The 22,114-nt window shown below is 40.1% G+C and overlaps 1 protein-coding gene across 1 annotated transcript; it reads right to left on the reverse strand.

Moving 5' to 3' along the window:
• Positions 1-8,024: 8,024 nt before the first annotated feature.
• CCDC14 (coiled-coil domain containing 14) lies at positions 8,025-21,910 on the reverse strand. The gene is made up of 13 exons (XM_065413593.1): positions 21,844-21,910; positions 19,251-19,306; positions 18,655-18,730; positions 18,259-18,331; positions 17,999-18,139; positions 17,429-17,674; positions 17,220-17,314; positions 15,204-15,783; positions 14,022-14,163; positions 12,807-12,886; positions 10,971-11,189; positions 10,752-10,884; positions 8,025-9,009 (listed from the first exon to the last, which is right to left on the reverse strand). The coding sequence occupies exons 1-13, from the start codon at positions 21,874-21,876 to the stop codon at positions 8,025-8,027; spliced, it is 2,859 nt and encodes a 952-aa protein (XP_065269665.1). The 5' UTR covers positions 21,877-21,910.
• Positions 21,911-22,114: the final 204 nt, after the last annotated feature.

The raw sequence follows: 22,114 nt of genomic DNA on the forward strand, positions 1-22,114 counted from the left end.
GAACTTGTGAGTCTTCAGAATGATTGTGCAACTTAATATATGAATTTTATGAGTTTCCTTACTTGCGGCTTTTGATCCTACTATGCTTAAAAAGCTATGCTGCATAAATTAAAATTGAACAATTAAAAGAATTACCTGTCTCATGAGATGCCAGGGATATCTGTTCCAGTGCTGGCTTTCATGGTAGGAGGTGGTTGGTATCAACTGTAGAAGCTCAAAGTTCAATTGCCTTTACAAAATTAGAATGAAAGGATGGAAAATTAACTGTCTTGTTCAGGAAAAACTTATTGGTATTCTAGCACATACAGGTAAAAGACACGCCTAACTGAGGGCTATTTCAATTTCTGTTACTCAAGTTATACTAGCTGTCCACAACTTCTTATAAAACAGTAGAAGACCAAAACAGACTGTGAGGAAAGAATTTTTTTTGTTGTTCATTTGGTTTTAGGAGGCCTGTGCATACTTTTGTGCGCGCGCGCACACACAAAAACCAAACCAAAACCTTTCCCTGAGGATTGCTGCAGTGATAGTCTTGCCATGTACTAATGCATGTGAAGGAGGGAATTAAATTTAACTGCATGTGATTTGTCTAATACTACTATATCCCATAGTCAACTCTCCTCCTCTGTATATAACAATGAACAGCGGTGCCCTCAAAGTGAGGGGGAGACACTTTGACAGCTCAGCTGTCAGAGCTTCTCTCTGCAATCCACAGGTACCATTGTCTCCCTTCAAAAATGCTACATCTACCTTGGGGGGAAAACTCTTGAATTGGAATATCAAATTGATTAGTCTACCTTCTATGGACAAAATAAAAGTATTTACTTACAGTATCCTATCTAAAACAATGTTAATAATGACAATCTAGAAACCCCCAGCCAGTGAATCGCAGCATCTTTTATCACCTGTTTGCAAAGTGTTAACAAGCCATTTTTTGGGGAAATTCACTTTCCAACCACACATTTCGCAAAAACGTATTGACCCATTCAACCTTTATAAAACCTGGCCTATTGGAGGTTCCTGACGTGTGTGTGTGTGTGTGTGTGTGTGTGTGTAATATATAATACACACACACACACGTCAGTAGAAGGAAAATGCTACATTTCGTTTTATATTCTCAACAGTTCCCAAACTTCCCATACCACTTTGCTTATGAAGTGCACAGTTAAATTGCTTGTAAATAGAATTTCTTGTGCTTGCTCTTCTGCCATCCGCCTTACTTTGAAATCTGAGTATGAACAATGTCTTGGAGGAATAAGAAGGCCAGGCCAAGTCTTAAAAGCATTCTGATTCACTGAAGTCACTATTTAGTCTAACTTATTTTTTCTTAAGTGGGAATGCCAATTGGCATCTCCTAGTCACTTTCTGCCATCTCATGCCTTAATTACCAATCTGTTGTAATAACTTAAATAATCAAATTTCTATAAAACTGCTCTGTAGCATAACCTAGAAAATGTCTCAGTTGTGGAATGTGCCTTTTCATAATCTTACAGAATAACTCTTCAAAGTTGAAACTGGTGTGAATTTTGACTGTTAATCTCACTTTTGACTATTTTTTTTCCCCCCAATGTAGGGACCATGTCAAACTATCACTCCCTTGACTAAATCGTACCTAGAAAAGAATGCCTTCCAAAACTACTACTCTGTAGTCAGGTGAGAGAGCAGCAACAGACAGCACACATACCAGCTCCTAGAAAACTAGACACACCTTTTGAAAAGACAGAGTAATGCCTTGAGCCCCTACTAGAGATCAGGACCTAATCATACTGACACTTTGCGTTGTGAAGAGCTTACTTAAGCAGTCAAGGCAGGGAAGGGTGATAACACAAGCAGAGTCATGTTTTTAATTGTGGCATTGATGCAACATTTGCAAACATTCTAATATGGCTGCATTCTGTAGACCAAATGTAGAATATCAGCCTTATTAAAGCAAGGAGCTCAAATAAATAATTCCTATGACATTTCTTAACATAAGCAATAGCTAGTAGTAAGGAATCGAGCATAGCCTCATTGCACAATGCAGAATGCAGGTGGTAGGAAGCTAGGAACTATTTCTTAAAAGGATCTTAATCTGCCTTGCACGAGGCCCTCTAGTGCTTCACCCGTTATTCCATGCTCCTGAGGAGGGAAGAAAGCAAATACCTATAAATAAACTTTGTTGATATCACTTCTGCATGGAAATCATGTGGCTGTGCAAGCTTATTGAAAAGGGACACAACCTTCTGCAATCATGATTAGAAAGCCCCAGAACCCTATTCCATTACCTATGCAGGCAGCTAACCTATACAGAAGACTTTTCCATTCAGCCTCTGCAGCAGCCCACAATGTACTTACATGGTCCATCTGTTTGCAATGGATTTTTTAATGCACCACAGTGCAGCATCTTTGAGCACAAGAACCAAACTGATCAATTCTGTGCTCATCCTTTATGTAAACTTTAATTTTCAGTAAGGCTGGCAAGCGATTAAAAAATTGTGATTAATTGCACTGTAAAAACAATAGAATATGATTTATTTAAATATTTTGATTTCTACCATTTAGAATATAGACTAATTAAAACACAAATATAAAGTAAGCACTATGCACTGTTTTTTATTACAAATATTTGTACTGTAAGAAACAGTATTTTTCAGTTTGTCATACAAGTACTGTAATGCAATCTCTTTATCATGAAAGTTGAACTTTCAAAGGTAGAATTATGTACAAAAAAAAAATTGCACTCAAAAATAAAACACTGTAAAACTTCAGAGCCTACAAGTCCACTCAGTCCTACTTCTTGTTCAGCCAGTCACTCAGAGAAACAAGTTTATTTACATTTGCAGGAGATAATGCTGCTCACTTCTTGTTTACAATGTCACCTGAAAATGAGAACAGGTGTTCGCATGGCATTGTTGTAGCCTGCATCGCAAGATATTTATGTGCCAGATGTGCTAAAGATTCATATGTCCCTTCATGTTTCAACCACCTGGGAGAAAGGAGAGCAGCAGAATATGGATCCTGGACTTTAGAAAAGCAGATGTTGACTCCCTCAGAGAACTGAGGGGCAGGATCCCCTGGGAGGCTAATATGAGGGGGAAAGGAGTCCAGGAGAGCTGGCTGTATTTTAAAGAAGCCTTATTGAGGGCACAGGAACAAACCATCCCGATGTGTAGAAAGAATAGCAAATATCGCAGGTGATCACCTTGGCTTAACAGAGAGCTTAAAAAAAAAAAAAAAGGAAGCTTACAAAAAGTAGAAACTTGGACAGATGCGTAGGGAGGAGTATAAAAATATTGCTCGAGCATGCAGGGGTGTAATCAGGAAGGCCAAAGCACAATTGGGAGTTGTGGCTAGCAAGGGATGTGAAGGGTAACATGAAGGGCTTTTATGGGAATGTTAGCAACTAAGAGCTCAGGGGGTCCTGTGGCACCTTTAAGACTAACAGAAGTATTGGAGCATAAGCTTTCGTGGGTAAAAACCTCACTTCTTGCATCTGAAGAAGTGAGGTTTTTACCCACGAAAGCTTATGCTCCAACACTTCTGTTAGTCTTAAAGGTGCCACAGGACCCTCTGTTGCTTTTTACAGATTCAGACTAACACGGCTACCCCTCTGATAAGAGGTCAGGGAAAGTGTGGGACCCTTACTGAATGGGGGAGGCAACCTCGTGACAGATGTGGAAAAAGATGAAGTACTCAATGTTTTTTTTGCCTTGGTCTTCACAAACAAGGTCAGCTCCCAGACTGCTGCACTGGGCAGCACAGTATGGAGAGGAGATGAGCAGCCCTCAGTGGTGAAAGAACAGGTTAAGGACTATTTAGAAAAGCTGGACATGCACAAGTCCATGGGGCCAGATCTAATGCAGCCGAGGGTGATGAGGGAGTTGGCTGATGTGATTGCAGAGCCATTGGCCATTATCTTTGAAAACTGGTGGTGAGTGGGGGAGGTCCCAGATGATTGGAAAAAGGCAAATATTGTGTCCATCTTTAAAAAAGGGAAGAAGGAGAATGCAGGGAACTACCAACTAGTCAGCCTCACCTCAGTCCCTGGAAAAATCATGGAGCAGATCCTCAAGGAAACCATTTTGAAGCACTTGGAGAGGAAGGTGATCAGGAACGGTCAACATGGATTCACCAAGGGCAAGTAATGCCTGACCAACCTGATTGCCTTCTATGATGAGATAACTGGCTCTATGGATATGGGGAAAGCAGTGGACCTGATATACCTTGACTTTAGCAAAGCTTTGGATATGGTCTCCCACCGTATTCTTGCCAGCAAGTTAAAAAAGTATGGATTGGATGAATGGACTATAAGGTGGATAGAAAGCTAGCTAGATCATTGGGCTGAACAGGTCGTGATCAATAGCTTGATGTCGAGTTGGCAGCCAGTATCAAGCAGAGTGCCCCAGGGGTCTGTCCTGGGGCTGGTTTTGTTCAACAACTTTATTAATGATCTGGATGATGGGATGGACTGCACCCTCAACAAGTTTGTGGATGACACTAAGCTGGGGGTGAGGTGGGGGGAGGTAGATACACTGGAGGATAGGGATAGGGTCCAGAATGACCTAGACAAATTGGAGGATTGGGCAAAAGAAATTTGATGAGGTTCAACAAGGACAAGTTACTCAGGACAGAAGAATCCCATGCACTGCTACAAGCTGGGGACCAACTGCCTAAGCAGCAGTTCTGCAGAAAAGGACCTGGGGATTACAGTGGACAAGAAGCTGGATATGAGGCAACAGTGTGCCCTTGTTGCCAGGAAGGCTAATGGCATATTGGGCTGCATTAGTAGGAGCAGTGCCAGCAGATAGAGGGAATTATTCCCCTCTATTCGGCACCAGTGAGGCCTCATCTGGAGTATTGTGTCCAGTTTTGAGCCCCTCCCTACAGAAAGGATGTAGACAAAGTGGAGAGAGTCCAGCGGAGCATAACGAAAATGATTAGGGGGCTGGGGCACATGATTTATGAGGAGAGGCTGAGGGAACTGGGCTTGTTTAGTCTGCAGAAGAGAAGAGTGAGGGGGGATTTGATAGCAGCATTCAACTACCTGAAGGGGGGTTCCAAAGAGGATGGAGCTAGGCTGTTCTCAGTGGTGGCAGATGATAGAACAAGGAGCAATGGTCTCAACATGCAGTGGAGGAGGGCTAGGTTGGATACTAGAAAAAACTATTTCACTAGGAGGGTGGTGAAACACTGGAATGGGTTACCTAGGGAGGTGGTGGAATCTCTATCCTTAGAGGTTTTTAAGGCCTGGCTTGACAAAGCCCTGGCTGGGATGATTTAGTTGGGGTTGGTCCTGCTTTGAGCAGGGGCTTGGACTAGATGACCTCCTGAGGTCTCTTCTAACCCTAATCTTCTATGATAAAGAGACTGTACTATGGTACTTGTATGAGATTAATTAAATATCATTTTTACTGTGCAAATATTTGTAATAAAAATTATATAAAGTGAGCATTGTACACTGTATTCAGTGTTGTAATTTAAATCAATATATTTGAAAATGTAGAAAAATAATAAATTGCAATTGGTATTCTAGTAACAGTGTGATTAAAACTGATTAAGCACAATTAATTTTGAGTTAATTGCAAATTAACTGCAATTAATCAACAGCCCTAATTTTCACATTATGTCATGTCAAAGGGACAGTCAGAGATTAGTGAGCCCTCACCCTAATCCTATCAAAATTATCTGTTTTTCACCATGTGCAATCTAAAGATGAGGGTTAGAACTATCCTTCTGTTTTATGTAGACAGAGAGCACACCATCCCCCATCTCTGAGCGAGGCACAAGTCCTAGATTTATGTTCAGATGTAAAAGATGCTCTACACCACCTATGAATTTACATGGCCTGATTCTTCACTACCTTCTTTACACCTTAGTCAGTGCCACTGTCCAAACTGCTGTAAAGAGACTAGCAATCTGTGTCCAATCACTTATGCTTTGCAGAATGTATGTAAAATAGTGACTGAGTATTGAGTTTTTTACACCTACTTGAACAGTATAAGCGTTCAGACAGAAAGAGCTTGATTTTTCCACTATCTTCCCACCATGTGGACGGACACACAACCACTATGACAGTTGTCAGGGGTGAATGCAGATTGCTATCTTCCACTCAATGTGTGAAGCTGCTGTCAAACCTGTTAGTCAACACGATTCATTGTTCTAAACTTCAATATTGATGTGGCTTATACCTCACATGCCACCTCAGGATCTCCCTCTCCATAAGGATGACTAAAATGTCTTCAGAAAGTCCTACTAGAAATAGTCAAGGAGACACTTGGAAAACTCAAACTGATCCAACCAAACACTGGTGTTTGATGTAGCCTACTAAGAGGCTTTTAGCCAACAAACTTACTGCACCGCTGACTTATTTTTGAGAAGACAGAGCTCTAGGGAGGCAGTAGGAAAATAGTTATTGCATTTGGTTTTCTCCAGTCCTCAAAAAAGAAAGTGATCCTGGCCATTACTGTACATTAACCAGTAATATAGTATCAGTAATAAACATGCTGATTAAGTCACTGCATTAATTATTTGTGGAACTAAGCAAGTCTTATCTGCATTTGGTTTCTGGTATCTGGTGGAAAATATTCTTTCAGCAAAATATACAGTTGCACCATTTGCAACTTTCAGCAGGTTGTGATATGGATGAGTCCATTTCTTAATGGGTAGGGAACAGGAGGGAGGCAGTATTTGCACCATTGTAGCTTATTACTACTGAACAAGGATATTGTTTTAGTACTCCTTTTAAGAGAGTTCTGGGGTAGGCTATTTGCACTAACTGTAGATTGAGGCATCATTATTTGATGCCAGGAGCACATCAATTTTCAGCTCAACTTTCTCCTACCCTACCTCTAAACTCTAGGTCCCTGCTTTTAGCAACAAACTACTGTAGGAGAAGCCAAGCAGTACCATCCGGCTGTAAATTTCAATGCTTGATCACTTACTTTATCTTAAGCAAGGAACTGATTGTCCCCTTATCTGAACTGCCCACATAGCTTGAGAAGTTATTGTTTTTCCTTTGCTATGTTAGTGTTGATGTTAATTGCTGGTGAAACTTGATACTATAATCCAATCAAAGAATACCCCAGCTTCCCTGTGGTAAATTTTGCCTACTATTAATGATTAGCCAATATTCCACATCAGAGAAGATCTTCAACAGCCAAGGAGCAACTTCATGCTTGTTAGCCACAATAATTAAGTTGCAATGTATCATATCACTAGTTAAGGGATAACTTTGTTTATACTAATATAAAACATGTAGGTGTTTTTTTAGAAATCCTTGTATTAACTCATTTGTTTCCATACATACCCAAAACATGGCTTGTACTTCTGTAAACCACAAATGTGACCAACCGAACTAAGTAGTACAGAAACAATGTGTTCTAGACACCACGAAGGCTGAAAGTTTACTGCTAGTCTAAAAACTTGTTTTAAGTGACATGGATTACTTTTAAAATGCTCATTGTAGTCATGCTGTTAAAATGATGTGATGATTTCTGCAAAACCAACAGGTAGGTATTCAGCAAACATTTGCAGTTATCTAATGAAGATTCTGGAACCAATTCTGCTCTGAGTTACTCTAGCACTTATGCTGCTACAACAGAGCAGAATTTGGTCTATGTTTAGCCACAAAAATCTACTGACTCATGTCATCTTAATGACTTGATGAGATATTAGTTTATATTCAGATAAAATCTTTCTACTTACTACTTTGAAGAGTATATTGAAACCAAACAAAATGTTTCATCTACCATTTAATAGAAAAAGGTTTTATTGCCTACAGTATAAAACAATTTTAATCTCTGCATTTAGGAATTTTAAATAAAATTCTTCCCTTGCACTAATTATGATAGTTTTCACAAGGGAAATAGTACCTTAATTCATTAACCAAGAAAATAAATTCCAGTCATAATTTAACTGTTAGGAACCAGCCATTTTATACAAAAACACAATACAAATATTGACATTCCAAAAACTGTACATCATATTAAATTACTAAAAAAACCCTAACAATTATCTGAACAAAATACAGTCTTTAGTTTCCTCATTCACTGTTTCATAATGCCAGTCTGTAGAGTCCTTTGTAATCTAGCTATGTTGGCATCCAAGGCTGCTAGCCCATTTTTAAAGTCCTCTTCATCTCGTGAAGTAAATGTTGAGAAGGAAGACATGCTCCATTCAGATTTTCCTGACATGCAGTCAAAAGTAGAGAAACTAGAGTCAGTCATTTCAGTGCCTTTTTTCTGAAAATTCTCTTTCTGATGTGGCATGCAAGTGTAAAGGTATTTATCAGACTGAGGTCTATCTGATTTGTCTATAAAATCTTTAGCAGTTCCAATTATTTCTTTTGGCCTCACTAGGAGCCTGTCTCCTTCCAGCTCAGTTGTCTTCCCTGTGGTTTCAGATGTATTTTCTATTGTCTTTCTCAAGTCGTAGCCACCACTGAGTTTATCAAAAATCTTTTTATCATCCAACATCCCAAATCCATTCTGCTTCTGAGAGTCAGAGAGCCCACAGTTATAGTCCAACTTCTTGGAAGCCACACTGACCTGGTGTTGTGCACACATTTTTCTTTCAGATATTGATGGCTGTTTTTTAGAGGCGCTGCTAGACAATGGAATATAAATGGTCTCGTCCAGTTTGTGTTCTTCCTCTATTAAAGTCCCAGAATCACTAATTGTTTCTGTATCTTGCTTTGACAGGGGAGGAAGAATTCTTTGAGCTGTTATTTCCTCTGCTAAGAGTGTACATTTTTTATGAGATCCTTCAGAAACAAACTTTTGACAGGCTAGACCTGGCATTTCCAATTCTCCAGTTTTATTTGAAAACTGAAGTTCTGTATTTGTCAAAATTTGATCACTTTCTAATTTTTTGAGGTAACTCATTATGGAAGTACTCACAGGGAATGGGTTGGGTTTCAGCTGTTTCTCATAGTCTTCCAGAAGAGATTTTGTAAGACCTTTTTCAGGTCTATGTCTAACATGGTCTACAGTGAGGTCAGAGAGAAGCTTGGCCATGCTGCTCTGCAAGGTTCTGTTAAGAGCAATTCATTAGGTCATCCATTATGTATAATGACTTTTCATAAACCATATTTATAATTTAATATTTAGATATACTTATCAATTTAAGATTGCAATGATCATTTTAAAAACCTAATTCATATTCCACAAGACAGCACAAAAAAATCAATACAAATTTTAAACTACTCAAGCTCTATTGAGTGTCATTCTTCAATTCAATGAAATGTACCTTTGAAATTAATAATGAAAAGAACAGCAAGCAGTGAGGTTTCTTTCTCACCTATGTGCCCTTATGAAGAGAAGATTAAATGACTTTAAGACAAGAGAACTTTAACATTTAGAAAGTAAATAGAAGATACAGTATAATTGATTTTGATCTAGATAATACTTATTCCTGCCATAAGTGCAGGGGATTGGACTAAATGACCTCTTGAGGTCCCTTCCAGTCCTACGAGTCTATGATTTTCAGAGTTTGTTTTAAGATATGGAGGTCTGCTTTTGAAAGCAATTTGGAAAAATTGCTTCCTTTAAATTGTATACAATGTTTAAGTAAATATTTAAATACAGAAATAGACAAGGGCAATCACAGTTACTCATTTTCGGCTTTCTATCCCAAGACAAATGAAGACTCAGCTCATTACATGTACATATGGCTATCACCATCTGGTGGTCAGCAGTTAATATAGTTACAGGAAAATATGAAAGGTGTATATACACTGTAAGGAAAATACTGTACACTATTATGGGGGCTGGTAAATTCTGAATTTTGGATAACAACTGAATAGTAAAACTTCTAGTGCACATAAGTAAAATATAAATAATCCAAACAAGTCATGTAACTAGAGAGATCTATTATCAGAATCACACCATCTAGGTGTACAAAAGATTGTGAAGCCCCAAACCGCCATCATGAATTCATAAAAAAAAAAAAAAAAAAAAAGAATAAGTTCACAAATATATGTGATTAAGGCAGCTTCACTCAGGAGCTAAGACTCTCAAAAAAGAAGGAAATCTAGTCATAAATTTCATTTTAAGCGTGTCCTTAACTGATAGAGAGATTGCTTCTTCCCACAGGAAAACCACTAAAACTGTGGGCCCAAAAGAGAGAGTCTCTGCAAGGTTCTTCTCAGGATGATTTATTCCTGGTCTTTTCACAAAGAAAAGGGAGACTGCCTCCCCTTCAGACAGGCTGCAGAACTAGTTACCAAACCCTGCAGGTCCTAGGGAAGGATCACCTGGGTAGTCAGGGCTAGAGACACAAACAAGGTCATTGCCTTCTCCCAGCAAGCAGCCTTGCATCCAGCATGTGGCATTTGACCTACCTGACATGATAGTTATTTCTATTTCTAACTATTGCAGAAGTTAAAAAGGGGGAAGCCAAAACTTCTGCTTTTAAGCTTAATTATTAGTTTTATTGTTCCATCATCCTGACACAATCCATCCCACATGTTTATCTTGTCTAGCTTTTTACTTTCTTACCCCTGTAGTGTAAGCTGTCTGGAGGAGGGACTGTCTCTTTGTTATCTGATTGTATAACATCAGTATAGCCCTGCTCCCTGATTGGGGTTTTTAGGCTCTAGAAAGAGTAAATAAATCAATTGCAAGACTCACAGATAGGGTCTAGACCTAAAGGTCTTATAACCTAACAAACACAAAGACAACGTAGGGAGAGGTTGCAGTATTATTTTAACATTGTTTCAATAATTCAAAATAAGGAAGAAATGTCAAGAAGAAAAACTCTGTGGCCAATATTACCGAGTCAATTCACGCAGTCTGTTCACTTCTGCATCACGTTGACGTAATGTTATGCCCAAGATCTGATTTTCTTTTTCCGAGGCTTCCAACTTAAACTGGAAGCTCTTCACATTTGCCAGTGCCTCATCCACTTCTAAAATGCCAAGTACAATTTTATTTAGTCTTTTTATAAATGTAAAAGCACCAAGTGAAAAAATCAAGTCAGTTCAAAACACGCACCAATTTTTAGCTTTGTAGCTTCAATGTCATACTGCTGTTTGTTTTCAAGCAGTTCTTTATCTTTCTCCTGAATAACTTTTGCAAATTGTTTTTCTTCTTCTTTCTGGTTTTCTATTATTTTAAGGAGTTCTTCATTTTTATTGTGCAGTGATTCAAGGCCCTTTAAAGATTCCTTGAGTTGACTCTGGAGTGTCATATTCAGGGATTGTAGAGAAACTACTATAGGAAGAGAAACATAGCAAGTTTTTTAAAGGTTTCATTTCTATGCCCAAAAGAAATATAATTTGCAACTATTAAAGCCTAAATCATCATTCAAATTCTTAGAAATTAAGACTAACAGATTGCAATAACTATTAAGCTGAAGTCAGAAGTCCTGTGTGAATATAAGCATAAATCAAAACTGTAGAGAAAGAATTCTCTTCCACTACCAGTAGATATTTTACATGTTTTTAAGTGGGTGTATTTAGAAAGATTTCTATTAGCGCTAAATCTTTAAGTCCTATTATCCTGTACTGGAATAACAAGATATAAAGAACCAGGGCCGGCTCCAGGCACCAGCCCACCAAGCTTGTGCTTGGGGCGGCACCTGGGAGGGGGGCGGCGCGGTGTTCCGGCTCTGGCCGCCGGGGAGAGCGGAGCCCCGGCCGGGCTCTCCGCCCTCCCCCCGGCGCTCCGGCTCTGGCCGCCGGGGAGAGCGGAGCCCCGGCCGGGATCTCCGCCCTCCCCCCGGCGCTCTGGCCGCTGGGGAGAGTGGAGCCCCGGCTGGGCTCTCCGCCCTCCCCCCGGCGCTCCGGACGGTTGGGGAGAGCGGCCCGCGGCCGGGCTCAGCGCCCTCCCCTGCCGCGCTGGGGGGTCCGGGGGGGGAGCGGCGGGAGGCTTTTTTGCCTGGGGCGGCAAAAAAGCCAGAGCCGGCCCTGTAAAGAACATTGTAACTGCTGTATTTGCACCTATCACCAAGATAACACAATCCTATTTTCATTAAAATGAAAAATGTTGTCTCATATCCTATGACAAGCTACCTACAATAAAATATTTAAGGGTTAATTTTCTCTTTAAAAAGTGACCACAAGACTTGGTATTGCTTACAGTGATATCTAAGGCCCTGATCCTGCAGTGACATAAGCATGAGGACATCCATACGGAGCCTGAGAGACTTCAATACATTTGCACACAGCTCACTACAAGACTAGGGCCTAAAACTTCAAGCCTGTGGGGATAATAGTCCCCATTATCACAGTGATAGAATGTGGAGTGCCGTTTTATATATTTAAAACATGCAATTAAATTAGTTATTTAATTCTGTACTTGTACTTTGAGTACAGTACTGAACTTGCACATATAATTTTGCAAAGTGGTATTGCCTTCCTTTCTTCCCCCCAGCTTAGTAAAATATTTTTAGATGGGTGTCATGGTAGCGTTACCCACTGCCACATTAATTCACAGCAGATAAGCTGCAATTGTCATGTAATGATGTGCTGTGGGTTTTTTGCCCAGTTCTCCGAAAGGAAGATAGAGGAAAACTACCTTTCTACTTTAAGGTCAGACTCTAATATCAGATGCCTTATGCATGGAGTTATGTAGTTCAAAAACTCTGTTATAATGTGACCTTTGTTTGCAGATAAAAGTAGGAACCTTTGCAAGATACAAGGAGGTTTCCTTTATACCCGTCAGTTGTCTGGTATCTCATCCTTACTTTATGAAGGATACAGTCCCAAATCCTACACTGGAGCTGCACAGGAGGATCCCACTGTCTGCATGGTGCTCTATTGACTTCAATGGAGCTACAATCTTTATCCCCATTTCCCACACCATCACTTGCAATATACCAGTACTTGCATTCAAAGTTGCAATCCAGGCTGGATTCCTTTTCAGCTCTCTCTCGCTCCCGGAGTTGCTGGTTCAATATTCTTAATCTCCTAAATGTGAATGATAAAGCATAAATGAGAAAGTCCAAATACAAAGTAAATTCAAAAGGCTGAATATTAAAATTGGTTTGTTTATGAAAGTTTACTAATTTAATTAGAATAGAACCCCCATAAAAAATGTTTTTAGTTTTGGAAGTTAAAAAAAGTTTTAATAATCTTGTGACGGGTTAGATTACAGAACCCCCCTTGGGAGCTGCCACCTGATGTGCCAAGACTATTAAGCATTAACAATAGGCATCTTATTGAATATGTCCAGAGCTCTGCCAGTCAATTTTGCTATCAATGTGGTTATCTTTTGATTTTTAGGGATGGCATGAAGGGTGCACAGTTTTTTAAAGGTGATGAAATATTTGGCAATATTGCTGGATTTTCTATTTTGTCAAAGTCTACATTTCCACCTTTCTTTAGCTGAATGAGCTCTTTTCAAAAATCATGGTAACTTCACTCCATTTTAGCTCAGAGGAAAGGGGTGTCTACTTTTACATTAAGCATGTATCCTGAAAAGAGATTCTTTCTGTATTTGGTAACAGGCTGTCTAAAGACATATGCATGCTAACTACTTGGGATCTGCAGTTTAAAAGTTAGAGTACCCACTGGTACTTCTAGGAAAAAGCCCAGTCTTGGGAAAAGATGGCAATATGTTTCAAATGGAAAAATACACACAGAAAATAATACTCCCTCCTAGTTCTCAACATGCTTTTCTGCATACTTTGGGAAAGTATTATCTAGACCCTTGTTATGCTGTTAAGGCTAGAGATCAGTTAATAAGATAAACTACTTTATAAGGCAAGTCATACACTAATGTCAAGGAACAACATTCATTCATTTGGGAAAACTGATGGAAGAAGTAAAACATTCCTATTCATCGGTAGCAAGAAGCTTGTTCAAATATCCATGCACTAAATATGAATGCCTTAAAGAGTTTTTTTCAGAAGCAATATAGTATACAAAGCATAGTATAAAAAAACCCCTGCACGTGAACACAATATAGACAACAGAAAACAAGAATGTGATCTAAGGATTATACATTGTAACTATACTACAATATGCAATTTATAACAATGAAGTTAGTTAGTATGATACATATTTTTGAAATAGGTTGCTCACTTGGTGAATGTTTACTGACCTACGCAATTGGGCATTTTCACTTCTGAGAGGTTGTATAGCAAGTGCTATTTCAGCTTGTACATTAGTACTTCCAACTACTGCTGGCAGTAATGAAACACAGTCTTCTACCTCATGTATTATCCTCAATATTTCAGAATCATCTATAAGAAAAAAAATTAAATACATAACAGCTTCATATATATATATATATATATATATATATATATATATATATATATATATATATATATACACATACACACACAATTAAGCAATTTATGAGATGGCTGAACATAAATTCTATTACCTCTTAAGATATATGTGAAGCTTTTAATGTTTAAATTACCCCTCTTTATCTGCACTTCTTAAATTACTGTTTGACTGTGAAGTATGGTTAGCCAGGTGTACATGTACCCTTGGGGATACACAGAGGTCTTTCAGGGGGTATATCAACTCATCTATATATTTGCCTCATTTTACAACAGGCTACATAAAAAGCACTAGTGAAGTCAGTACAAACTAAAATTTCCTATAGACAATGACTTGTTTATATTGCTCTTCATACTACACGCTGAAATGTAAGTACAATATTTATATCCCAATTGATTTATTTTATAATTATATGGTAAAAATGAGAAAGTAAGCAATTTTTCCATAATAGTGCAGTGACACTTTTTTGTATTTTTAGGTCTGATTTTGTAAGCAAGTAGTTTTTAAGTGAGGTGTAAATTGGGGGTATGCAAGACAAATCAGACTTCTGAAAGGGGTATAGTAAGATGGAAAGATTGAGAGCCATTGGTCTAGATCCCCATCAAATCACAGCCACCATCCTTCCAACTGATCTCTGAAGGGAAATCTTTTAGAACCTTTCCACACCACTCCCTGATTACCTCTTATGGGAAGTGTAAGAGCAGAGCTTTTCCACAGACACTACGCAGAATGAAAACACTACTTTTACTAATTGCTATAACAATTTTAAGATCTCAGACACACATTGAAACACTCACTTTATCTTCCTTCAGATCAAAACATACAGCTTTATTAAAAAGAAAAACTATTCCAAATTGTAATTTTGTAACATCTGAATTACAATAATTCATCACACAGTGGTATATTATGGATTTCTAAGAATGTCCATCTATGTAGCATAACATAGCATCTGTGTGATATATATTCTACTGTGCTGATAAAACATTTTTACCTTGGTCTGCCAGTGCCTTGAGCTCTCCCAAAAGATATTTTACTGTTTTAACTTTTTGGGCTGTTTTTTCTGGGCTTGCTTTTTTAGGCGTTAAAACTTTGTCAAAACTTGTCTGACAGCTTGTCTCCCTCACTGGTGCTATGTCAACTGCATTCAAGTCCTCTTCTTCACTGGTAGTACCCTCACTATGTTCCTCAGCGGTTTCCTCTTCTTTGGTATCTGAGATCTTGGACTGTGCTGGATCAAATTTCTGGTACTTCTGACCAGACCGGTCACTCTCTGCTTCATGTGGTTCTAAGAGAGCCAGATGAGCTTGTATACATCTTATCAAGTCTGCCTCCTTTACCCGTTGCTCATGATTTCCTTGGTTTGAAATCATCTCTCTGCCATAAGATGCTGGAAGAAATGTAGATACTGTGGAATTATTTGGCACAGCTAGTGGTACACAGGGTGTCATCGGAGGATCAGTGGTGACAGACTTTGCTTGTGAAGAAATACAACCAGCAACAGAAACTCCTGGGAAAAACACAGCTCCTCCTGCTTGTGGTGCACACTGGTTGTAACTGTCAGCAGGAACACCCTAAACAGAGAATATACATATTAAACAAATTATTATTATTTGTATTTTCATGGCACCTAAATGTAGCAGTGAGGTTTCTTTCAACATTTAGAAGCCAATCTTATTTAATGTCGTGTTGCTCACTGTTTGTCATTTAAAAACCAGTTAAAATAGTACTCATAAATTCATTCAGGCTGCAGTATATGACCTTTCACTGTGTTCAGGAGTAGTTAAAAGGCAAATATAGTTAGGATTACCAATAAGACTAGTTGGTCTTATCTTAAATGTTATCTGTAATTCAGCAATAGAGCGAAATTGATATTTTCATCTTTTTATATTGGGGAGGGACAAAAGGATTCTGTTTTCTGGGGGTGGGAATTCATTTTCAGTGTGCTTGTAAGAATCTTCCTGATAAATTTCCTTATTTTCCCTATCTTTAGAACTAGAATTCATTGCTGGTACCCACAGACACAGGAAAATAAACACATTGTGTACAAGTTAATATTTTTCTGTATTTTGGCATTTTGACTAATCTCAGCAATGTAATCTATAAATATATATACTATAAATGTATGTGCTGAATGCTACAAACAACATAAAAAGGCAGTCAGCACATTTCTAACATACTTAATTTTACGTAATGGTTTTTTAGATCTGCGAAGCACAGACTTCCTCCAGTCCAAAACTTCTAGCAAATGAGATGATATCCCATAGAGCGCTGATTGAAGATCATGCTAGCTATAGAACAGAGGTGGCACCTGCAATCTGACTACAGGGTCAATGTAAACCCTCCTCCCACACTTCCCAAAACTGCAGGAGGGGGTTTGCTTTGTTGTTGTTTTTTAATGTTGTACCCTGAAATAGATAAGGATATTAAAATGCAAAGCTTTAACACAAAAACCATATTTGAGAACAATGGGTTTTACACTACTTTCCACTGATCAAGTTAGCACTTCTAGTCACTGAGGTTTTTAATACATTAAAATATTCAAGGTTAGGTTAATGACACAATCATCAGCACAGTGAGATTGGGATGTTACACTGATCAGTAACTATCAATCCTCCTCAGAAAGGGGTGGGAAATGGATACTTCACAGAATTCGACATAGAAAAACAATGCGCATAACAAACAGAAGTGACCAGTCCCCATTGGCATGCCGCTTACCTCATTTTTGGAGTCTACTGCAGGCACAATATAAGTAGCAATGCTTGCTAACAATATATTTGTGAACCGCCTTTAAATCACATAGTATTTTATTAAAAGCACCACCATATCTATTGTTTCATCACAGATTTTATGAGACATAAAATGCATTGAGTTTCTTTTTCTTTGGGAAAATTTCCTATTAAGTCCAAGAAAGTGTATAGATTTCAGTAGAAATGAAAGCCACAGAATAAGACAAGGATGACAACACTAACTTAAATGTTTATTTATAGTTTAAATCAAGTGTACTTACAGACTGAATGAGTAAAGGATTAGCTGAATGCTGCGGGGACAGAGTTGGTGTGGAGGTAGGTAAACGATAATTAAATGCTGTAACATTTTGATATTCTGAAACAAATAGACAAAAAACTAACATTGTTAAATTTAAGATTTTTTTCTTGCCAAAAAACTAAAAACAAACCCCAAAATAGTGTCTAACTATACAATGACATTCACACTAACCAGGCTCTGAAACAGGGTAAGCAGGTACAGTGGGAATTCCATTACAGCTCGGTGGAACCTGGCCAGTTATCAGAGACATTTGGGTTTGCACATGCTCGCACAGTTTCTGATGCATCACAGGAGAGTGTTGATTAAAAGGCACATGAATTGGTTGAACCGGCTGATTTTGTACTGCACTGGAAAGTTCTCCCTCTTTGCCAACAGCAAGTGTATTACAAGACGCTGGTTTCCTATTTGACACCGGCACTATGGAAAATAAAGTTGAAGTTAGTTTTCTTTTTGCACTACACAAACACAAATGTTTACATGAAGATTCTTGACATCAAGAATCAAGTGCTATGAACCCATTTCGATTGATTAATTTGATTAAAATTGACAGAAACAATCAAGCCATAGTAAGTTTATTTTATTAAACCAGAGTTTAAAACCAAAATAAGTTGCACAATATTATAACCACATTAATTAATTCTGCAGATGAGGTGACAATGAACACGTATTTATTGAGGAAATAAAACAGTTATGGATGAAAACATTGTATAAGTAAAGGCCAAACCAAGGACAAGTGCTTACCAATTTCTTTATGAATATGGGCAGCAAGAACATTTCTCTTCAGTCCTTTCTTTTTTGAACTATTTCCTTTGGTTAGTATAGGCCTGGTAGCAGCCTTAACAGAAGTTACTTTTCCTGGTTTTCGATTTACTGTCTCCGTTCCTAATGTTATTTGAAACAAAAGCCATTCAATAAGAATTATAAATAAATAAATAAATAAATAAATAAATAAGAGACCTACAGAAACTAGAATGTAATTTTAAATTTCAATAAGGTACAACCTGTGGCCTCATTTTGCAAAATATCCTGCAGTAAAGCTGCACAGCGATCAAGCCCGTTATGTATAGTTACAACCTGCAGAAAGAATGTTGCAGTCAAAATACAGACATTGATTTATTGTAAAACAAAACCAGTAAGGACAATGAAATAAAGTCAAGAAGTTCCTATTTAGAAAGCGTTGTTACAGGTTTGAGTCACAGTTATTTCTGGACTGGGTTTGAGTTACATATTTATTTACATGCCATCAATGAAAACTTTTACACATTTCCCATTTACTGATTTGTTATATTTATAACTGAGAGATTGTATTGTGTTTCTATCTAATGAATTTTATGTTTCAGTAATTTTAGTTAATTTCTGATTTGCATGTATAAGACAGCCAATTCATCTCAAATTACCTGATCCTCAGAGTCGGTGGAATAGAGAGAGTAGCCAGAGTCCACATCAGAATGGCATGCTTTTCTTAAGCCAATCCTGAAAAAGACATTCCCTGCTTACTTCCTCTTATAAATATACTTGTTTGATATCTAAAACAACAAAAAACAACATACACAATGTGCCGCACTTTACAATAGAGCCAAATGCTGTAATGAGATAAGCAAGTAACTGCTGCAGACATCACCAGCATATGTTAGGGTAGGACTGGCCCTTACTCAGAAAGCTTACATGTAACTAGTCCCCATATTCATTCAGTAATCTAGGGGGGAAATTTAATTAATATTTCATAAATTCAAAATGGAAGTCTAAGGCATGTTGTTTGCTAAAGGGGTTAATCTTCCCTCTAGTCATTGTACAAGCCAAACTCCCACTAACTTCAATGAAAGTTTTGCCTGTTCAAAGACAGCAGGATCTGCCACTTGCAGCATCTTTCGGTTGGGACTTAATATTTAATAAATGAAAAGAGCTGTTGACAAGCTGCTGGCTTTTGATTTGTATGGCTGTTTTGACTGCTTACAGGTACACCACTAGACAGTATTAATGATTAAATTCTTACTGTTTTTTTCCACTTGATAACTTAGCTGCTCCTGTTAGCCTTCCAGAAGACAGTACCTGTTGAATTATTACACAAATATACACCAATAAATATTGTTTTAATTTCAATTAATTATTTTAACAATATAATAGAAGTATACCAAATACCATTGGATTGCTAAATCTCAGACAATAAAGTCTAGGAAGGCTAATTTACATTTTTTAACGGAATGAGGGGGAACGCAGCAAGGAGCACTGAGCCTCAATCCTGCAATTTACAATGCACACGTAGACTTCTGAATACATGGAGCTCCACTGACTTCATGACACTGTGCAGATGCAGCAGTCCACCCACATATAAACTACGGGGTTGGTGTTTACATGTAGACACATATCAGTTTGTTTTGCGGACAGAAGTTATTTCAGTACAGCCCTTCCACTTTCCTCTAGCACCACTGTCACTATCTATAGCCTACAGCCTTATCTTCTTTTGATATCATGTCAAATTTCACAAGTTTAGCTAAATCAGGCCAAGTCCATTCCTTAATGGGAGACGTCAATGAAAAACCCAGAGTGGTACAGAAAGCAGTGCTGGTAATTTCCCAAAACATTTCTCTGCAAGTCAGTACTGCAACCAATAGCTTGGATTGGTGCTAGTGGATGTTGTAAAATTGAGGGCCTGACTACTTGTATTTATTAAATATCCCATACACTTTTCATAAGAGTTCAGACCCAGACCAGTAACAGGCTTGAGGTGTGATATAACATGATTGTGAAGAGCTTTATAACATATTGCAAAGAATAAAATATTCCCTGCTTTCCACTGAATGCACAGCACTAGTTTTTACTAATAAGCTGCTGCCATAGCTCAAATATTTGCCGCTGAAATATTTACTTGTAGAAGAATACTTCAAGCACAGGGCCTAATGGTGTGTGTGTGTTACTCATGTAAATAATCTCACTGACCTCAATGAGAGTACTCGCATAAAGATTGCAGGATCAGGCCCACAACAAATATGGATTATGCACACAAGGGCTGAAGCCCATCCCAAAATTCACAACACTACCCTTCATCGTCATAGATCTGCCTTACCTCCCAAATATATCTCAAGTTTCATATAGCAATGTGATGTCATGACAACATGTCTTCATGTCAGGATACAAAAATCCAACATCACTGGGCTCTCAAACTTGGTAGAATCTAAATGATTGAGAGCCCAAGTAAGTTGGAAGGAGACTTCAGGTATCCTGTTGTAACACTTTGCAAAACCCCACATCACAAGGCAGGGAAATGTACTTTGGGAATCAACCCCCAACAAGAGGTGAAGCTAAGCAGCTGTTGGCAGTCGCCTGTGCAGGAACTGAATCCAACAGGTAACAGGGTAGGGGGAGGGGGAAGTGACACCAGCCTCACCAATCAGGGGAGCCTCAAAGAGTCACCTAAACCCTATTCCTGGAGAGGCTCAGTTACCCATGCACTCCAGAGGGGGGAGTCCTGCATCCCTCATCTAGGGTCCCAGTAATAGCCCCCTTTAGTAGACCCTAGAGAAGATTTCCCCTGACTTATGAATCCAGTCACCTGCAACCCCTCCAGAAGAGAGCCCCTGAACTGTGAAACATCACCTCCCAATCCCCCCAACCCCCAGTAGTGTCCCCAGTCACCTGACAACTCCCTCAGTGTCCCCCAGAGGAAAGCTCCCCCAACCCGTGATCCTAGTCTCCTCCCAAACCCTGCCACCCTGAGTGTCCCCCAGAGGAGAGCCTTCCTGACCTGTTAGCCCAGTCACCTCCCAACCCATCCCCTGCCACATCCCTAGTGTCCCCCAGAGTGCCTGCCGTGACCCCTGTGGGGCCAGGCACCTGCCAACCCTCCCCACACATCCCTAGTGTCCCCCAGAGGACAGCCCTCGACTGGTGAGCCCAGTCACCTCTTGACCCCTCCCCCACATCTCTAGTGACCTCCAAAGGAGAGTCCCCCGCTGACCTGTGAGGCCAGTTACCTCCTAACCACCACAGTGACCCCAGCGAAGAGCCCCCACAAGCTCAGTCACCTCCGTGACTGTCCCCCAGAGAGCCCTCTCAACCCACGAGCCTAGTCACTTCCCAAACCCCCCACAGCCGTAATGACCCCCCAGAGGAGAGTCCCCCGACCTGTGAGCCCATTCACCTCCCAACCCCCCACCCCTAGTGACTCCCAGGAGAGCCCCCCCCCCGACCCGGGAGCCCATTCACCTCCCAACCCCCCACCCCTAGTGACTCCCAGGAGAGCCCCCGCCCCCTGACCCGGGAGTCCAGTCACCTTCCAACCCCCCCACCCCTAGTAGCCCCCAGAGGAAAGTCGCCACCCCCCTGACCCGGGAGCCCACCCAGTCCCCTCCAAGCCCCGAAAACGAGACGCCCTCCACTCCCTGCCCCAGACGCCCAGTGCTCCCAACCCGCAGAGAGAGAGAGAGAGAGCCCTAAACCGCCGCTCAAGGCGCCCAGTCTCCCCATAACAGTCCCCCCCACCTCGGGACCCCAGAGCGAGAATACACCGCGCCCGGCCCCGCATCTCCAGGGGAGACCCAACCCCGTCCCCCAGCGCTCGGCCCCCCAACAGCCCCCACGGCTGGTACCTTGTGATGCCGGAGAGTGCCCGGCCTCGCCATCGCTCCGTCTGTCCCCGGCCGGGGGAGGAGCTACCCGGCCATCCCTCAGCGCGGAAACGCGCGGCCAATCCGAGCCCGACTTGGCTGACAGGCCCAACGGCTGCCAGGGCAGGGGAGGAGCCATCATCCTCTCAGCCCCGCCTCTTCCGGCTCCCTCCCTCCATGCAAGGCGCCGGCGGCAGCCAGAGCGGGCCGCGGAGTCAGGAAACCAGGGCCGGGATTGGTGGAGGTCACGGCC

Source organism: Emys orbicularis, chromosome 11, assembly GCF_028017835.1.
Source record: "Emys orbicularis isolate rEmyOrb1 chromosome 11, rEmyOrb1.hap1, whole genome shotgun sequence".
Classification (NCBI taxonomy): domain Eukaryota; kingdom Metazoa; phylum Chordata; order Testudines; family Emydidae; genus Emys; species Emys orbicularis.

Bases quoted from the DNA above. Each gene is read 5' to 3' on its own strand.
- CCDC14 (XM_065413593.1), bottom strand. From the start codon at position 21,876: ATGGCGAGGCCGGGCACTCTCCGGCATCACAAG. The intron at 17,315-17,428 runs GTTAGTGTGAAT...TATTTGTTTCAG, and splicing joins TTACCCTGTTTCAGAGCCTG to AATATCAAAATGTTACAGCA. The intron at 10,885-10,970 runs GTGCGTGTTTTG...TTGGCATTTTAG, and splicing joins AGCTACAAAGCTAAAAATTG to AAGTGGATGAGGCACTGGCA.